The 20730-nt window shown below is 53.1% G+C and overlaps 1 protein-coding gene across 2 annotated transcripts in view; it reads left to right on the top strand.

Annotated features, from left to right (window-relative positions):
* The window catches only part of USP34 (ubiquitin specific peptidase 34), a 2709276-nt gene that overhangs the window by 1885196 nt on the left and 803350 nt on the right, over nucleotides 1-20730 (top strand). For both annotated transcript variants that reach the window (XM_086927486.1, XM_086927485.1), the window contains exons 53-54: nucleotides 15971-16035; nucleotides 16141-16216. In XM_086927486.1, coding sequence (XP_086783612.1) covers nucleotides 15971-16035; nucleotides 16141-16216 — 141 coding nt within the window. The remainder of the gene's footprint in view (nucleotides 1-15970; nucleotides 16036-16140; nucleotides 16217-20730) is intronic.

Genomic DNA, 20730 nt, shown 5'->3' with positions numbered 1-20730 from the left:
ATTCGTCGGGCTCTTCAGGTAAGAAACACAAGAAGTCGGGGCGTCGTCATCGTACCCCCGACTTCCCCCGACGCTCGCACGACGCAGCCGGGGGTTCGGGTGACCCCAACCCTGCGGCTCCGCGAGAGTCGCCGGCGCGGCCTGCTCCATACCCTCCGGTCCCTGGGCAAGGTGCGACGCCTGAGGAGATTGAGACGTTCCTCATGGCCATGAGGGCGCTCACTTCTCCGACGGGGCCTACGGCGCCTTCGGGCCCAGTGCTACCGTCTGGGGGCCCTGGCGGTTCGGGTGTCCCTGCCTCGACGCCATCGGGTGCTCCGGCCCCGGTGCCGCCGACGGCTCCGACCCCGGCGCCGCAAGGGCCTTCGGGGTCGACGCCGAGTGGTCTGCCGGCCGCTCCGGCGCCGAATCCATCGGGGTTACCCCCGACGCCGCCCCCGCGCGGGGCCGGTTCTCCTGCGCCGGCTCCGGCCGGCACTGGGGCTCCGGCACCGGCTCCGGGCGGCGCCGTCCCCATACCCTCCCCGAATCCGGACGCGGAGTCGAACCGACGTCGCTCGACGCCGGGCTCGACGCCGATGGGGCCTGTGAACCCCGAGGAGCCGGTCTACATCATTGACTACGAATATGGAGATGATGAAGAGTACGGGGAAGGTTGGGAGGGGTCTGAGGACCCTCTGTCACGTGAGTGCCAGTATGACCCGGACTGGACAGGTGATTTGGGGGATGCCAGTGGTCTGGACGACTCTCCTAACCCTGGTTTTGTCTCTCCTCCTTCCGTGTCATTGGAGGAGGGAGCTGCTTATTCAGTGGTGTTGATGAGGGCTGCCAAGGCCTTACACCTTGAGCTCCCCGTCTCGGCCGTGAGGCCTAACATCCTCACTGAGGTCTTCAAACCGCAGTCATGCCCACAGGAGCCACTGCTGCCGTTTAACGAAGCCTTGTCAGATGTTCTGTTGGGCACGTGGTCCAGGCCCTCTTCAGGTTCGCCTGTTGATCGGAACGTGGCCAGATGCCACCGTCCTTGTCCGGACGACCCCAAGTTCCTGTCCACCCATCCCACCCCTGAGAGCCTGGTGATCCAGGCCTCAACCTCCCAGACCGCATTCCCGTCGGCCCCGCCCGACCGGGAATCTAAGAGGTATGACCAGTATGGCAAGAAGGTCTTCTCGTCCCTGAGTTTGGGACTGTGGTCTTGCAACACCGCTTGCCTCTTGGGCCACTACACCCACTCGGTGTGGGATACGGTCGCGGAACTGCTGCCAGAATGCCCCATGGAGGTGCGGGCAAAACTCGGCAAGGCTGTGGCTGAGGGCCGAGATGCAGCGAAATATTCCATACGGTGTGGTCTTGATACGACCGGCTCGCTAGGCAGAGCGATGTCCACGACGGTGGCGATTCGTCGCCACGCCTGGCTGGGATCCGCCAACTTTTCGGCAGATGTCCAGAATGCCTTGATGGACATGCCGTTCGATGGCTGTCGCCTGTTTGGTGACAAGGCGGACCACGCGCTGGAACGCTTCAAGGACTCCAGGGTCACGGCCAAGTCCTTGGGTCTCTCGACCCAGCGCCAGCAAACGGGTTCGTTTTGCTCCTTTCGTGGCCAAGGAAGGGGCGTCCCCACACGTGCTGCCAGCCATGCGCCGCAACAATCTTTCCAACGCGGTGGCGGCTGTGGAAACCGCCGTGGAGGCGGTCGTGGTCAACGGCGGGGTCAGGCCACAACTCCCCCCGCAGCATCTGCCTCCAAATCCTCCTAGTCCGTGCTTTCAGGCCCATGTGACGCCAGTGGGTGGCAGGGTTCGCCATCACCACGCCCGCTGGCGCACAATCACATCGGACAGGTGGGTGCTGCAACTCGTCCGAAGGGGCTACTCCCTCCCCTTCGAGACCACTCCTCCAGCCATGCCACCACAGAACCACCGTGTGTCGGGGGACCACTTGACGCTTCTGCAGGAGGAAGTTACGGCCCTCTTGGCCAAGGGGGCCATCGAGCGCGTTCCTGGGCCAGAAGTAGGGCGTGGTTGCTATTCCCACTACTTTCTGGTGCCCAAGAAGGACAAAGGGGGCCTACGTCCTATCTTGGATCTACGGAACGTGAACGGCTTCCTCCGGAAGGAGAAGTTCAAGATGTTGACATTAGCTCAGGTCTTGGCTGCTCTCGACCCGCAAGACTGGATGGTAGCGTTAGACTTGCAGGATGCGTATTTTCACATCCCCGTCCTGCCGGCCCACCGGCGTTACCTGCGGTTCACGGTAGGCCAGGAGCACTTTCAGTTTATCGTGCTCCCCTTCGGCCTTACCAGCGCCCCACGGGTGTTCACAAAGGTGATGGCGGTGGTCGCAGCCCATCTGCGCAGGTTAGGGGTTTCAGTCTTCCCCTACCTAGACGACTGGTTGTTGAAGGCGGGCTCGCACCAGACAGTCTTTCATCACCTTCAGATGACGGCAGACCTCTTGCACGGCCTGGGGTTCTCCATCAATGTGCCGAAATCACACCTGTGTCCCTCTCAAAAGCTCCTTTTCATCGGAGCGGTTCTGGACTCGGCGCAGTTTCGAGTTTATCCTCCGGAACGGCGGGTCCGGGATATACAGGCTTTGATTCCCATCTTTCACCCGCTGTCCCGGGTCTCGGTCAGGTTGACGCTGTGGCTGCTGGGGCTGATGGCTTCCTGCATCCTTCTGGTGCATCACGCCCGGTGGCGGATGCGGGCTCTGCAGTGGGACCTGAAGTTTCAGTGGGCCCAGCATCAGGGCAACTTGTCCGACCACGTCTTGATCTCGGAGGGCACTGCGAGACAACTGCAGTGGTGGCTTACGGACCGCGATTGGGTCTGAGGCAGATCCCTCTCCCTTCCCCAACCGGAGCACGTTGTCGTGACGGACGCGTCCCTCCAGGGCTGGGGTGGCCACTTGGGGGAGGCAGAGATCAGAGGCATCTGGTCTCCGGCGGAGTCCCGGCTCCATATCAACCTGTTGGAGCTGCGGGCGATTCGTCTAGCACTGAAGGCATTCCTCCCCTTTGTCAACGGGAGTGTAGTGCAGGTGTTCACAGACAACACCACCGCCATGTGGTACTGCAACAAACAGGGCGGGGTGGGGTCGTGGACCCTTTGCCAGGAGGCTCTGCGCCTCTAGCAGTGGCTGGAACGTCATTGCGTGACTTTGACGGTTCAACACCTGGCAGGTTCTCTGAACGCCAGGGCGGACAAACTCAGCCGTCAGTGCTCGATGGATCACGAATGGCGTCTGAACTTGGACGTGGCGCAAGGCCTCTTTCTGCAATGGGGAGAGCCTTGGTTAGATCTATTCGCCACAGAAGAGAACGCGCAATGTCATCAGTTCTGCGCGTTGGAGTTTCCAAGACGGCACTCGCACGGCGACGCCTTTCGGCGCGAGTGGAGTTGCGGTCTGTTATACGCCTTTCCGCCTATACCACTTCTGCCCAGAGTGCTGAAGAAGATCAGGCGCGACCGGGCCCAAGTCATCCTTGTGGCTCCGGACTGGGCTCGAAGGTACTGGTATCCCGAGCTACTCAGCATGTCAGTCGGTCCCCCGATCCGCCTGCCCCTTCAGGAGGACCTTCTGTCGCAGCAGCAGGGGACGGTCCTCCACCCGAACCTGTCCAGTCTCCACCTCCATGCTTGGAGATTGAGCTGCGGCAGTTGAGGCCATTTGACTTGCCTCCTGAAGTCTGTGATGTGATTCTGGCAGCCAGGCGTCCCTCCACAAAGTCGGTATACGCCTGTTGGTGGAACAGATTTGTGGCATGGTGCACAGCAAAGGCTGTGGATCCTCTTTCTGCCCCTCTTTCCGAGGTTCTTCTGTTTCTTCTCTCTCTTGCCCAGCAGGGCTCTGCTCTGGGCACTATCAAGGGCTACCTTTCGGCCCTTTCAGCCTTTCTAAGGCTTCCTGATCAGCCTTCTTTGTTCAAGTCCCCAATTGTAACGAGATTCTTGAAGGGCATCACACACATGTATCCACCTGTTCCGTTTGTGATGCCTCAGTGGGACTTGAACCTGGTTCTAACCTTTTTGATGTGTGCTCCCTTTGAGCCCCTTCATTCTTGTCCTCTCCGTCTCCTGACTTTGAAGACGGCTTTCCTGGTTGCCATCACCTCTGCCAGGAGAGTGAGTGAGCTCCAGGCTCTTTCTGTCCAACCTCCTTTCCTGTCCATTCATCCTGACAAGGTGGTTCTCAGGACTAGACCTTCTTTCCTGCCCAAAGTAGTTTCTGCTTTTCACATCGGGCAGTCCATCACCCTCCCCTCCTTCTTCCCGCCTCCGCATCCTTCAAAGGATGAAGAGCGGCTCCATCGTCTGGACCCAAAACGTGCGCTTTCATTTTATGTGGATCGCACACGCCAGTTCCGGGTGGATGACCAACTGTTTGTTGGCTACGTGGGTGCGAAGAAGGGACGGGCGGTACATAAACGGACCATCTCTCGGTGGGTCGTTCTGTGCATCAAAGCGTGCTACTCTTTGGCTCGGAAGGAGCCTCCTGTTGGGCTGAGGGCCCATTCCACTCGGTCCACTGCGGCTACTACTGCCCTGGGCCGGGGAGTCCCCTTGCAGGACATTTGCCAGGCGGCTACGTGGGTCTCGCTGCACACTTTTGAGAGGCACTACTGCCTGGACGGTCAAGTCCGGAGGGATGGCTTCTTTGGCCGTTCTGTCCTCCAGGACTTTCTGGTGTAGGAATGTATTGGTTCGCAGACCCACCACCGGGGTTGGTATTGCTGGGGTATCTATTCTAAGGTAAGGAATCTAACACTAACGTGTTTCTTTCAGATGAACAAGTTACTTACCTTCGGTAACGATATATCTGTAAGAAACATTAGTTAGTGTTAGATTCCTTACCGAACCCACCCATCCTCCACCCTTCTGCGAACTGATACCTAGGGTTAAGGACATCCCTTTCAGGGCCCTAGTTTCAAAATGGCACCAGTGTTGGTTCTCACACGGCTCTGCGTGTTCTGGCGCGGAAAAGCTGTGTACAAAGAACTGACGTCAGCGCGCGGAGGCGTCGTCTATATACTCCTGCGACGTCATCACGGCGCACGACGCCGACGACGGACGCGGAGCCGCAGGGGACGCCTGCAGACGACGCCTACCGACGCGCAGGGGTACTGCTACGCAAAAGTTTCCGGATCCAGACTGACGCCTGGGGATATTCTAAGGTAAGGAATCTAACACTAACTAATGTTTCTTACAGATATATCGTTACCGAAGGTAAGTAACTTGTTCTTTGGGGTGTGAGAAGCCCCAACCCTGAGCAGCTCCAGCACCGAAGTTCAGCCTCCCAGCATCCACGAGATCTGCGTGGGGCCCTTCTGCTCTTTGCTGCTCACCGCGTTGTCTGGCTACTAGCCGGCTGGCTTGTGGCCTTCCCGACGACGAACGACGACATCAACACCGCTGGTCTGGTTGCTCCAGACTGGCCCTTGCTCCCCTCCAACAGAGGAGCACCCCGGACCCTCCTGGTCCACTCCAGACGCCATTTTAAGTCCACCGCATGGGCTTGCATTTGCCAAGACTTGTTGCCCCAATCCTGGTTCCAGCGACGTCGACAGCAGATACCTTTGTGGGACAGCTCGCACCTCCATCCTGGTCGCCGACAACGCCTTCTGGTCCGTGAGACTGCAGAGCCCAGCGTCGCCCACTCACCTGGTCGAGGTGACTCCATCCGGTGCCATCCTGGTGCCCATCTAATCTCTGGCTAGTGATTCAGAACTTGGTCCCCTCTGCTTACAGGTGTCTTCCATCTTCGATCCAGGCTTGGATCACTCCGAATCTCTTCACTGGTCGCCTGCCAGCAACTTCTTCTTTCAGGCTCCATAGACTGCAACGAGAATTCCCGACGTCTTTCCAGACCTATGCATCCGCAGCCCCTGGGCTAGGTAAACTCAGCATTTCGGTGCTCCAGCATAGCTTTGCTATCCAAAGGTCCAGATCCTTTTTCGTTTCAGCTCTACCTAGTCGGATTCGTCCGATAACACTAACTTTACGAAATCTATCATTCATAGACTTTGTCCCGCATCCCGCGTGAGAGTGCACACTCTGCACCCGATCTCCCTAGGCCTCTTGCTAGTAATCTGAAGGTTCAGTAGTCAAGTCCTAGCGATCCTAAAGTCTAATAGAGTAGTACTTACCTGCTAGTAATTTTGCATTCCACTTTTGTAGTATATGGTTTTTCGTGCCCCTCGGGCATTTGTGTAAATTGTGCGATTTGAGTATTTTCCTAAGAGCTTTGTATTGTGCTTAGCGCCCTGTCCTCATAAAGAGTCCAGGGTTGTTGTGTTCTAAATAAATATCCTTTTATTTTCATAACAACTTGTGTGGTGTCCTTTCTCTTGGTGTTCAAGGGGTATATGTGATGGTATAACAGCTGGCTTAACACGCCCTCTAGAGTCTAGCCCAAAGACTGCTCTTGTCCATGCTACTAGGATAGCTGTTCTACGGTTGACTTACAACCAATCATCAATAAGGGTTGTTTTGACTGATACAAAGTGCTCACTAGAATAGTGAACATTATATATCAGGCCAACTTCTCACACGAGCTACTCAGCATGCTCCGTCTGCCTCTTCGGGAGGATCTTTTGTCGCAGCAGGGGACTTTCCTTCACCCAAACCTGTCCAGCGTCCACCTCCATGCCTGGTGATTGAGCGGCGACAGTTGACTGCTTTCGACCTTCCTCCAGAAGTTTGTGATGTTATTTTGGCAGCCAGGTGTCCCTCCACTAAAACAGTATATGCCTGCAGGTGGAACAAATTTGTGGCATGGTGCACAGCAAAGGCTGTGGATCCCCTTTCTGCCCCTCTGTCCGAAGTTCTTCTGTTCCTCCTTTCCTTGTCCCAGCAGGACTCTGCTCCGGGCACTATCAAGGGTTATCTTTTGCCCATCTCTGCCTTTCTACAGCTTCCAGATCAGCCTTCTCTTTTTAAGTCCCCAGTTGTTAACCGTTTCCTCAAAGGCATTATGCATACGTTTCCACCCGTGCCTTTCATAATGCCTCAGTGGGACTTGAATCTTGTCTTGACCTTTCTGATGTGCGCTCCCTTTGAGCCCCTTCATAACTGTCCCTTACGTCTTCTCACTCTCAAGACGACTTTCCTGGTAGCCATCTCCTCTGCCAGAAGGGTGAGTGAGCTCCAGGCTCTCTCTTCTAAACCTCCTTTCCTCTTTGTTCATCCGGAGATGGTGGTTCTGAGGACCCGTCCTACTTTCTTGCCAAAGGTTGTCACGCCCTTCCACATCGGGCAGACTATCACTTTGCCTACCTTTTTTCCGCCTCCGCATCCCTCTAGGGAGGAGGAGAGGCTCCACCGTCTGGACCCAAAACAGGCGCTTACTTTCTGTCTGCAGCGTACACAGTTCCGGGTGGATGACCAGCTCTTTGTTGGATACGTGGGCGCCAAAAAATGTCGGGCTGTGCACAAGCAGACCATCTCCCGGTGAGTCATTCTCTGCATCAAAGCATGTTACTCCTTGGCTAAGAAAGAGCCTCCTCTGGGGCTGCGTGCCCATTCCACCAGGGCAACGGTAGCCACTACTGCCTGGGACGCCGCGTTCCCTTGCAGAACAATTGTCAGGCTGCTGCGTGGGCTTCGCTGCACATGTTTACCAAGCACTACTGCCTTGACGGTCAGGTCCGGATAGATGGCTTCTTTGGCCGTGCTGTGCTCCGTGACTTTCTGGTGTAATCTTGTTCGCAGACCCACCACCGGGGGGTTGGTATTGCTGGGGTAACTATTCTAAGGTAAGGAATCTATCACTAACGTGTCTCTTTCAGATGCATAAGTTACTACTTGTGTAACGTTATATTTCTAAGAGACATTAGTTTGTGATGGATTCCTTACCGCCCCACCCATCCTCCCAGTTCTGCGAACTGATTACTAGGGTTAAGGCCATCCCTTTCAGGGCCCTAGTTTCGTGACACCAGTAGTCGGTTTTTTGCATGGCTCTGCGTTCCTGGCATGGAAAGTTGTGCACAGAACTGACGTCAGTGCGCATGGATGGCGCCTAAGTAGTCTCTGTGACTTCCTTTCGGCGCACAGGACGCCAGCTACGGACGCGGAGCCCCATGACACCACCTACTGACATGCAGGGGTACTGTTAGCAAAACTTTCTGGATCCAGTTTGACGCTGGGGAATATTCTAAGGTAAGGAATCTATCACTAACTAATGTCTCTTACAGATATATCGTTACACAAGTAGTAACTTGTGCATCAAGGCCAGAGGCTTCAAAGCGTGTGCCACCCTTGATAGGCAACCCCTGCTTCCCCCCAGATTTGGGAATACCACCCCCTGCCCTGAGACCCATTTGGCACCAGGATAGGTGGGAAAATTAGCTATCCAGGAGGTATGTTCACTCTTAGGCTAGTCACACCCCTAAAGTGGGCTACCTGAAGTGAACACCAAAGGAACAAAGGAAGGGTTTCACCCTCTTGTTTTAGGTAAAACTGGGAACGCTGGGTCAGGTTTATGCCCACTTTCCCCAAGAAGTGATCTTAGAGGTGGTTTAGTCACCCCAGCAGTAATAAGCCAAAGAAGCCGACTCTCCGGACTTGACGGTCAAGGCAGTAATGCCTGGTAAACGTGTGCTACAAGGCCCACGTTGCTGCCTGACAAATGTCCTGCAATGGAGCGCCGCATCCAAAGGCAGTAGTGGCTGCTGTTAGCCTGGTGAAATGAGTACGCAGCCATTCGTGATCCATCATGCACTGGCTGCTGAGTTCGTCCGCCCTGGCGTTCAGGGAACCTGCCAGGTGTTGAACCACCAGAGTGACGCCCTGGTATTCCAGCCACTGCCAGAGGCGCAGTGCCTCCTGGCAAAGGGTGCATGACCCCACCCCGCCCTGTTTGTTGCAGTACCACATGGCGGTGGTGTTGTCTGTGAACACCTGCACTACACTTGCCCGGACAGAGGGAAGGAATACCTTCAGTGCAAGTCGGATCAACCGCTGCTCGAGAAGGTTGATTTGGATCCGGGACTCCTCCGGAGACCAGAGGCCTTTGATCTCCGCCTTTCCCATGTGGCCCCCCCAGCCCAGGAGGGATGCATCTGTCACTACTACGTGCTCCGGTTGGGGTAGCGAGAGGGGATCTACCGCTGACCCAATCGGGGTCCGTGAGCCACCCTTTGCAACTGTCTCGCAGTGCCCTCTGAGATCGGGACGTGGTCGGACAGGTTGCCCTGTTGCTGAGCCCACTGAAACTTCAGGTTCCACTGCAGAGCCCGCATCGGCCATCCGGCGTGACGCACCAGAAGGATGCTGGAGGCCATCAGCCCCAGAAGCCGCAGCGTCAACCTGACCGAGACTCGGGATAAAGGCTGAAAGATCAGAATCAGAGCCTGAATATCCCGAACCCGCTGTTCGGGAGGATAGACCCGAAACTGCGCCGAATCAAGAACCGCTCCGATGAAGAGGAGCTTCTGAGAGGGACACAGGTGTGACTTCAGCACATTGATGGAGAACCCCAGCAAGTGCAGGAGGTCAGCCGTAGTCTGAAGGTGGGAGACGACTGCCTGGGGCGAGCCTGCCTTCAACAACCAGTCGTCAAGGTAGGGGAAGACTGACACCCCTGACCTGCGCAGGTGAGCTGCGACCACCGCCATCATTTTTGTGAACACCCGAGGGGCGCTGGTAAGGCAGAAGGGGATCATGGCAAACTGAAAATGCTCCTGGCCTACCGTGAACTGCAGGTAATGCCGGTGGGCTGGCAGGACGGGAATGTGAAAATATGCGTCTTGCAAGTCCAACGCTACCATCCAATCCGCAGGGTCGAGGCAGCTAAGACCTGAGCCAAAGTCAAAATCTTGAACTTCTCCTTCCAGAGGAAGCGATTGACGTTCCTGAGGTCCAAGATGGGGAGCAAGCCCCTTTTGTCCTTCTTGGGGACTCGAAAGTAGTGGGAATAGCAACCACGTCTTACTTCTGGCCCAGGAACACGCAATGGCCCCCTTGGCCAAGAGGGCCATAACCTCCTGTTGGAGAAGCGAGAAGTAATCCCCTGACATGTGATCGAACTGAGGTGGCATGGCTGGGGTGGTAGACTCGAAGGGGAGGGAGTAACCCCTCCGGACGAGTTGCTGCACCCACTTGTCAGAAGTGACAGAATGCCAGTGGGGAAGGTTATGTTGAATCCTGCCACCCACCGGCGTGGTGTGCGACCTGAAGCTCAGACTAGGAAGGTTTTGAGGTGGACGTCGCGGGGCGAAGGTGAACTGACCCTCAAGCCTGCCCTCAGATCGCCTAGGTGGCCTCCACGCCCACAGGCGCACTGAGTTTGGTTCTGTGCAGGCTTTTGGCTGAACGAACGGGCAGGGGTGCCTCTGCCATGGCCACAAAAGGAATGAAACGAAGGGGAGGGAGTAAACCCTTTGGACGAGTTGCAGCACCCACTTGTCGGAAGTGACAGAATGCCAGTGGGGAAGGTGATGTTGAATCCTGCCACCCACCAGCGTGGTGTGCGACCTGAAGCTCAGACTAAGAAGGTTTCGAGGTGGACGTCGTGGGTTGGAGGTGGATTGACCCTCACATCGGCCCCCGGTGCCACCCCAGCGGCCTCCACGCCCACACTGAGTTCGGTTCTGCGCAGGCTTTTGGATGAACGAACAGGCAGGGTCACCTCTGTCGTGGCCACAAAAGGAATGAAAAGTAGATTTGGCCGGGCGCGTAGTGGAAAGGCCCAAGGACTTGGCCGTAGCCCGAGAGTCCTTAAAACGCTCCAGTGCAGTGTCGGCCTTATCACTAAACAGGCAAGTGCTGTCAAAAGGCATGTCCATGAGCGAGCTCTGGATGTCCAGGTTAAGCCCGGTGGACCTCAACCAGGCGTGGCCATGAAGCGCCACAGTCGTGGAAATTGCCCTACCGAGGGAGTCCTCGGTGTCCAAGCCACAAGGAATGGCGAACCTAGCCGCGTCCTTACCCTCAGCCACAGCCTGAGACAGCACAGTCTGGACCTCCTCCGGGCACTGAGGCAACACCTCAGTAACAATATCCCACACTGCGTGGGAATAGCAGCCCAAAAGGCAAGCAGTGTTCACGACCCCCAGCGCCAAGCTGGTCGAAGAGAGCAACCGCTTGCCAAACTGTTCCAACTTCTTAGAGTCCTTATCCGGCGGAGCTGTGGGAAATGCACTCTGGAACGTTGAAGCTTGAATGACTAGACTCTCAGGTGTTGGCTGGGTGGTCAGAAAGGCAGTGTCACCCGACGCCGGACGATGACGCCTGGCGGTGTTCTTATCCACAGGAGCCCCTGTGACCGGCCGCGACCAAGTGCCCAACAAGACTTCAGTGAGGGCCTTATTAAAGGGCAACAGAGGCTCTGATAAAGTGGATGCCGACTGGAGCACCTCAGTGAGGGGATTAGTCTTAAGGGTCACCGTTGGGAGATCGAGATTAAGGTCCTCAGCTGCTCGACGGAGCACCACCGTATACAATTCACCTTCCTTCATAGTGGTCGGGGGAGAGACAAACCCCGATCAGAGGAGGCGTCAAGGCCGCCGGCCTCCTCCAAGTCGTCGACCCAGTCCTGCTCCGAATCACACTGACAAGCAAGAGGGTCCTCTGACCCCTCCCAATCGTTCTCTACCGCCGGCGCAGTCGGCACAGGCCTCGGCGGCGGGGCAGGGACCGGGGAGGGAAGAAATGGCGCTGGGACCATCACCGTCCGGGACCGAGCCGGCTCTGTGTCCCAATTCGGATCCCAGGTGGGGACAAAACCGTCCGGGAACCGGGGCAGAGGCGGAACCTGCGGTATCCCCTTCTGCGCCGCCGGTCGGAGCTGGCAGAATGGGACCTCTTTGCGCCGTGGCCGGAGCCAGCAGCCGGAGCCCCAGGCGGCGCTGGGCTGAATCCGCCGGAGGAGTTGACGGATCAGCAGGACCCTGACACGGGACCGAAGCCCCGAAGGTGCAGGAGCCCGAGGGCTAAACACGCGGTCCATGGCAGCAAGGAATTCTTGCATTTGTGCGGGAGTCGCCGACGGACCCGGGTAAGGCGGGTAGCCCGCAAGACTCCCACGCTCTGAAGGAGCTGCAGGGGCTGAGCCCCTGTCCCCCTCGTACACATCCCATGACCGACCGGGGTTCTTCGGAGAGTGAAAAGGCTTCTCCAACTTCTTTTTGTGTAGTCTCTTACCCGAATTCGAGGATGAAGACTTGGATCCCGAGGAGCTGTGATGACCCCTGGACCTCGAACGGCGCAGGGACGAGTGCCAAACTTCAAGCAACTTCCGGCGCCGCTCCCTCAAGGCCTTCGGGGCCATAGCCCTACAGTCCAGATAGGACCAGGGAGTCATTGTCGCGTTCCAGGCAGTAGAGACAGACTTCGCGAGGGTCCGCCATCGACCTATTGCAAGGGCATGTTCCGCAGGACTGAGGCATCCCCACGCGAACCAGAGAAAACCAACACAAGACAAAATGTCTCAAAAAGATAGTCAAAAAATGACTGAGGTAGGTGCTCTAACCGGATGTGCGCTTACTGGTGAGGAAAAAGAAAGAACTGACGTTCGCGCGCATGGGTTGCTCCTAAGTAGTCTCCGTGACATCATCTCGGCGCATGCGATGCCAGTGACGGACGCCGAGCCGCACGACGCCACCTACTGACGTGCAGGGGTACTGCTAGCAAAACTTTCCGGATCCAGTCTGACACCTGGGGATAGTCTAAGGTAAAAAGAATCTATGACTAACGTGTCTCTTTCAGATATGCCAAAACATTAGGCATCCTGCTGGAGGAGGCGTGAACACCTTCCTCCACAGCAGGCATTGTTTCTAACCTCAGAGAGCACAGGCTCTCACCTGCAAGGGGTCCGACATGTGTCTGTGGTGGCAGGCTCTATGGTACTACACAGCCAGCACACTAAGAGACTAGTAGGATTCATGGGGCCCCTCTAAGGTACCTACTGGGTGCATGTTAGGCCAAATCTGATCCAGGCATTAGTATGGATTTGTCAACACGAGGTGTTTTACACCATTCACCATCATTTTCAGTGAAGCCATTATGTAACTGAGTAACTCGTAATGACCGGTGGCAGTACTTATACTTTAAATGTCTCCCTGATCACCTGTAATGTCTAGCTATCAAACGTCCTGCTGTAGGGTTGTCTTAAATATATTGCATGCAGTGTCTGTGGACATGGCACACAGGGAGTGAACCATGGCGTGTTTTCACAATGCTTTCCTCAGTTTAACACAGCATGCAATGGCATTCTGTATCGATTTGGGTTTGAGTCCCTTAGGGTGGTACAATAGATGCTACAATTAACAAGGAAGGGATGTGGAGTACACAAATAGGATTCCTACTCCACGGGCACTGATAAATAAACAAGAAGAATCCTACTACCAGTGTGCACCACAGGGAAGGGGAACACTCAGTGTTGTGTAAAATACCCCTCACACACCAACAGGCCCCTTGGTGTCATGCATCATCATCGGGGTCTTCGCATCCCGCTAAGGGGATGCGGCACGCTGCGACCTGCGACTACGCAGGAGCGTTGACAAGTTGGACTATGTGTGGTGTGTGTTGAGTGCAAGTGAAGGGATTAATGTGAGTGAAGGGTGTGGTGAAAAGTTAAAAAGTACCTGGCTAGTGGGTGATGTGAAAAAAACTTTATTTCGTACCCCTAGCTGGTGCTATTAAAAAGGTGTGCAAAAGAGCGAGGTTTAATTGTCTTAATTAGGGACACCACACCAGACAGAATTTTGTGTATTGGGTAGGACAGGGCTGAAATTAATGAGACATGCCTGGGGCACACAAGGTGTCCCTGTGCATACACCGGTCTAAACCAGTTCCTGGTGCTCTCCAGCCCCAGCTCTGGCGCAAGACCGGACAAAGGATAGGGGGTGTAACCACTCCCTTTCCTGGTCCCACCCATAGGAGGGACCTAGTCGTAGTACAGCCCCCTTTAGCAGGATAAAGGTAGGAGCTGGTCCCATTCCAAGTTAGATTAATCCTGAACTGAAACTCTACAAGAAGAAACTCTGGACTTCGACTTTCTGCCAAGAAGACTGAAGAAATCTCCCTTGTGGGCAAGGAGTGTGCACCCTGCACAAGCAGGCACCATCAGCGTCCAGCGGCTTTCCTTTGCTGTCTTCCCTCGAGGATCCAGACTTCAGAGCCCGACGAGACCCGGATTCACAGACCTCTCCGACCTCTACCTACATCTGCAGCACAGCTGAGATCCGTGGGTGCGACAAGACACCTGGGACTGGCCATCTTGGAAGAAGCAGCACTTTGCTCCAGCACGACTTCTGAGGTAACCTCGACCAAGTGCTTTGGGGACTGAGAAGCCCCGACACCGAGCAGCTCCTGCACCGAAGACCAGCCCTCCAGCATCCACGAGATCTGCGTGGGGCCCTTCTGCCTGGTTGCTGCTCGACGCGTTGTCTGGTCACTTGCCGGCTGGCTAGTGACCTCCTAGACGACGAATCTTGAAATCTGATCTGCTGGTCTGGTTGCTCCAGACTGGCCCCTGCTTCCCTGCAAAGGAGAAGCACCCCGGACCCTCCTGGTCCACCCCAGACGCCGTTTCCACTCACCGCGTGGGTTGCCTTTGACAAGGCCTGTTGACTCCAAATCCTGATCCGACAGCGAGATCCTGCGTGGGACAGCTCGTGCCTCCATCCTGGTCGTCTAAGACACCTCCGGGTCCACGTGGCTGCAGAGACAAGCGTCCCCTCTTCACCTGACCGCGACGACAACATCTGGTTCCACTCCAGTCACTGGCTAGTGACTTTAAACATTGTCCCCTCTGCTTTCAGGTTCTCCTCTTCACTGATACACCCTTGGATCACACCGGACATCTTCCTCCTGGTCGCCTGCAGCATCTTTACTTTCAGGCTCCATAGACTTCAACGCCGGAACCTGGCACGACTTCGCCCCTTTGCACCCACAGCCTGTGGGTGAGGTAACAAGAGCATTTCGGTGCTCAAGGGTAGCTTGACTCTCCTAGTGTCCAGTTCCACAGTCGTTTTAGTCCTAAATAGTCAGGATTGTCCGTACTCACCTTTTTACTTGAACTGTACTGTCCATAGACGTTGGGACGCATCTTGCGTGTGAGTTCACACTCTGCACATGCGTTCCGTGGGCCTCCTATTACTTACCTAAAGTTAGGGTAGTGTAGTCCCAGCGATCTTACAGCCTCTGGACAGCTCCATTCCTTCTATCGACTTTCACATTCCACTTACTTAGTATATGGTTTGTTGTGCCCCTAGGGCAACATTGTAATTGTGCAACTTAAAGGTATTTTTCTTAAGAGTCTTGTCATGTGCTTAGCCCTCTGATCTCATAAAGAGTTCAGAGGTGTTCGTTAGTTAATAAATATCTTGTTTATTTTCATAACTACCTGTGTGGTGTCCTTTCGTTTGGTATTCAAGGGGTTATATGTGGTAAAACAGCTGGCTTCACATGCCAAAAGAGTTTAGCCTAAGACTGCTTTGTCCATGCTACCAATAGGATAGCTGGTCTATAAGGTTGACTTACAACCAATCACCATAAGGGTTGTTTGGACTGATACAAGGTGAGCACTAGAACTAGAGAGCATCATATATCAGGCCAACTTCTCACAATTAGTTTAACTCAGTTTATTTCCAGGTCAGTAAAATCTCTTTTGGTTGAACTGCCTTGAATTTTCAGGAGTCTTCTGTAATTCTGCATCGTCTGTTTATCACATCTGGTAAACTGCTTGCTGGAAGATCAGCCTGTTCACAGTTTCTTCAACAGCAGGCAAATTACAGCAGCAGTCCATATATTTCTGTATATTTTACCATTCTGTGTGTGTTTTACATTTTTTTTTATTTTTCGTTGAAACTCCATGTGAAGTATTGCTTAATCAGTTGTTCTCAATGCACTTATTACCCATCTTACTTTCATGAAATGTGCATAAGGTAAACAACATAGACTGTTAATGAAACTTGTTTGTACGAACTGCCTTCTCTCATCTGATAATAGATTCTTTTCCTTAGTGGATTTGGCATGATAATATGCAGTTTCTGCAAGACAAGAACATTTTTGAGCATACATATTTTGGGTAAGTGTGATATTTATAGAATGGCATTTTTAATCATTACTTTTTTTTATTTGTGACCGGTGCCGTTTTAAAAGTCAAAACTAATCTATTGCTTTTCAATTCTAGGTTTATGTGGCAGTTGTGTAGCAGCATTCCTAGCACATTACCAGATCCAAAAGCTGTATCTTTAATGACAGCAAAGGTACCTATATTTAGTACATTTTGTTTTGCTATTTCTGTAGTGCTCAAAACTTAAGTAAATTTGCTCAAATGAAAGTGCTTTGCGAAAAGTGTAAGAATCTATCATAGCTATTGTTTGACCAAGAATATAAGACCAGGAAAATGTATTGATTAAGCTCGAGGAGATAGTTAAAGCAGTGTACCAGTCTCTTGAACGGAATGCCCCAGCAAACATAAAGGTGTTAGCCAGGTTTCTGAATTACAGATTTTTCACCTTTGATGTAATCACAGGAAAGTGTACAGCTCCATTGTGACCTTCATTCTTCCACAATAGGTCTGTATCCTGGCCACATTTGGGTATTGTTGGCCAGTTAATCTAAGGCGTCTCATGAGAGTCTAGTGACTGAACTGTTTGTTATCCATGTCCCATCATCAGATCAACCTTTTTATCATTTAAAGAAGCTTAGGAAACAAGTGGTATTTTTGATCAAGATAATGGCCCCACGTTATACTAAATAATCTGGTTCTCAGATTGAGTATTTTTGGAGTTTGTTTAGTATACAGGTAGTGCATTGTCAACCTTTGAAGTAAGTGTAACGAAAGCAGGGTTATAAGAAATATATTTTTCTGCATATGCACACATTAACCATATGTTGATTTTAGACTTTTATGTTCAGTGATTCATTCTGGATCGCCGACAAACATGTTTTTCCCCTTTTAGATGTTGTCAATTATAAAGATGATTTAATCTCCTTATGCCCTGTGCGCCATGTTATTCTGCATGTATTTCTGTGTTCAAGCACCCAAGGTCCAAAAGGTTATCCACTTTATATTGCCACAAGTATTAATTTCCGTCAATAATGTTTGCCTGTATGCATATTAATATAGAATATGGGATTTGGAACATCATTGACCAGTGAGACACCACCCATTTGGCATCAAATGTCATTATGTGGTTGGTTCATGAGCATGAGCATGGCTTCAGTACTGTTTATACCACCGGACTGACTTTCACTATTCTGATGGATACTTCTACCCGCAGATTCCTAACCTGTAGAATAATATCAGGCATCAGTCTGGACCTGGAAACTTCATAGCGTTCAGGTCATCAGTAAGGAGTGCTGGCTCTTCATTAATGATTGAAGTGGCGTCAGATGACATCACTGATGCGATATTGTTTCCAGCCACGGCATAACAACGTCAGTTTAAAGGAAATTCTGTGGCTTTGAGGGAGATCCAGAGCTCCTCTTCTCCTGAGAGTCATGAGTTTTCCTCACAGAAATGTGGCTCTATATTACAGTGCTGTATCACTCTTAAAATGTTCAGGCTTTAAACCTTTACCGAGATTGCGAGGGACAGATATCTATCACAGACCCACTGTAGGAGAGTGGGGTCTGCAATCCTATGGTCACCCCCGATTTTTGCTTTTTGCTTCCCTTTGTTTACGACTTTCCCTGACTGTGGGCCTGCTAATCAGACCCACAGCCTAGCTGTCTCTCTCTAAATTGACAACCATGTACCTTAGGTGCAAATCTAATTGGATACTGAGTCACCTTATCAGTCCCTGTACAGTGTACCTTAGGTACCCAGGGCATAGGTGCACACAGGGCCTACCAGGGGCTGCAGCATGTATTATGCCAACCCTGGCTCGCCATCCAAATCTGACACAACTGGCTGATCCATCAGCTGGGGCAAGGTGGTGTAATCACCCTTTGCTGTAGATATAGTATCCCTATATCTAACCCTAAAATGGACACATATCCTCCTATCAGTTACTCCTATGGCAGGCCTTATCAATCCTGAAGGCAGAGTGCTTGGAATTATGTGAGATGGTGCTCTAGCATGAGCTGAGCCTGTCTGCAGCTTTCGGAACCAAGTCCTTTAGCTGTTTCCATGATAACGCTATACCATATACTATTAAGTGCCTTATAATCCTCGCGGTCAAATGCTAACTTTGGTATAGCATTATCAAAACATGTTGAGTAAGGTGTCATACGAATTGGAATACTACCCCCTCGCCAATTCTGGCGACCGGGGTAGCATTCCACCCTTCTTGAGGGACACGACATGTATGTAACTGTGAACCCCGGTTAAAGTTAACTCGAGCCTCAGCATCACAAAATGGATGCTGCCACCTCAGACACAAGTCTGACCTCCTGCTGCTGGGAGTCCTTCCAGCGAGGGAGGCTTGGACAAAGGGTTTCCTGCCTTGGGAGGTGCTAGCACCACCCCAGACGGGATTTTGTGTATTAGGTAGGACAGGGCTGAAAGGAATGACACATGCCTGGGGCACACAAGGTGTCCCTGTGCATACTCCGGTCTAAACCAGTTCCTGGGACACTCCAGTCCCAGCTCTGGCGCAAGACCGGACAAAGGATAAGGGGTGTAACCACCCCCCTTCCTGGTCCCACCCAGAGGAGGGACCTAGTCGTAGTACAGCCCCCTTTAGCCGGATAAAGGTAGGAGCTGGTCCCATTCCAAATTAGATTATCCTGAACAACTTTACAAGAAGAAACTCTGAACTTTGACGTTCTGCTCCACAGAAGACTGAAGAAATCTCCCTTGTGGGCAAGGAGTGTCCACCCTGCACAAGCAGGCACCATCAGCGTCCAATGGCTTCCCTTTGTCGTCTTCCTCCAAGGATCCAGACTTCAGAGCCCGACGAGACCTGGATTCCCAGATCTCTCCGACCTCTACCTACATCTGCAGCACAGCTGAGATCCGTGGGTGCGATGAGACACGTGGGACCGGCCATCTTGAAAGAAGCAGCACTTCGCTCCAGCACGACTTCTGAGGAAACCTCGTCCAAGTGCTTTGGGTACTGAGAAACCCCGACCCCGAGCAGCTCCTGCACCGAAGACAAGCCCTCCAGCATCCACGAGATCTGCGTGGGGCCCTTCTGCCTGTTGCTGCTCGACGCGTTGTCTGGTCACTTGCCGGCTGGCTAGTGACCTCCTAGACGACGAACTCCGAAATCTTCACTGCTGGTCTGGTTGCTCCAGACTGGCCCTTGCTCCCTTCCAAAAGAGGAGCACCCCAGACCCTCCTGGTCCACTCCAGACGCTGTTTCCACTCACCGCGTGGGTTGCCTTTGCCAAGGCCTGTTGACTCCGAATCCGAAGCCGACACCGCCGACAGCGAGAGCCTGCGTGGGACAGTTCGTGCCTTCATCCTGGTCGTCGAAGACACCACCTGGTTCACGTGGCTGCAGAGACAAGCGTCCACCCTCACCTGATCGCGACGACACACCTGGTTCCACTCCAGTCACTGGCTAGTGACTTTGAACATTGTCCCCTCTGCTTTCAGATTCTTCTCTTCACTGATCCACCCTTGGATCACACCGGACATCTTCCTCCTGATCGCCGGCAGCATCTTTTCTTCCAGGCTCCATAGACTTCAACGCCGGAACCCGACACGACTTGGCACCTATGCACCCGCAGCCTGTGGGTGAGGTAACACAAGCATGTCGGTGCTCAAGGGTAGCTTGACTCTCCTAGTGTCCAGTTCCACAGTCGTTTTAGTTCTACCTAGTCAGGATTGTCCGTACTCACCTTTTTCTTGAACTGTACTGTCCATAGACACTGTTACGCATCTCGCGTGTGAGTTCACACTCTGCACACGCGTTCCGTGGGCCTCCTATTACCTACCTAGAGTTAGTATAGCGTGGTCCCAACGATCCTACAGCCTCTGGATAGCTCCATTCCTTTTATCGACTTTCACATTCCACTTACTTAGTATATGGTTTGTCGTGCTCCTAGGGCACCATTGTAAGTTGTGCAACGTAAACGTATTTTTCCTAAGAGATTGTCATGTGCTTAGCCCTCTGATCTCATAAAGAGTTCAGAGGTGTATGTTAGTTAATAAATATATTGTTTATTTTCATAACAACCTGTGTGGTGTCCTTTCACTTGGTATTCAAGGGGTTATATGTGGTAAAAAAGCTGGCTTCACATGCCAAAAGAGTTAAGCCTAAGACTGCTTTGTCCATGCTACCATTAGGATAGCTGGTCTATAAGGTTGACTTTACAACCAATCACCATAAGGGTTGTTTGGACTGATACAAGGTGATCACTAGAACTAGTGAGCATCATATATCAGGCCAACTTCTCATAGGGATCACTTGCAACTTCTGCAAGAGGAAGTTACGGCCCTCTTGGCCAAGGGGGCCATCGAGCGCGTTCCTGGGCCAGAAGTAGGGTGGGGTTGTTGGTCCCACTACTTTCTGGTTCCCGAAAAGGGCAAAGGGGGCCTACGCCCTATCTTTGACCTGCGGAACGATAACTGCTTCCTCGAAAGGAGAAGTTCAAGATGCTGACTTTGGCTCAGGTGTTAGCTGCCCTAGACCCAGAAGACTGGATGGTAGCATTGGACTTGCAAGACGCATATTTTCACATCCCCGTCCTGCCGGCCCACCTGCGTTACCTGCGGTTCACGGTAGGCAGCGAGCACTTTCAGTGTACCGTGCTCCCCTTCGGCCTTAACAGTGCCCCTCGGGTGTTCACGAAAGGGATATCGGAGGTCGCAGCTCAACTGCGC

This window comes from Lissotriton vulgaris, chromosome 6 (assembly GCF_964263255.1).
Source record: "Lissotriton vulgaris chromosome 6, aLisVul1.2, whole genome shotgun sequence".
Taxonomy (NCBI): Eukaryota; Metazoa; Chordata; class Amphibia; order Caudata; family Salamandridae; genus Lissotriton; species Lissotriton vulgaris.
The sequence above is the reverse complement of the archived record's forward strand: the minus strand, read 5'-3'. Positions and strand labels throughout refer to the sequence as shown.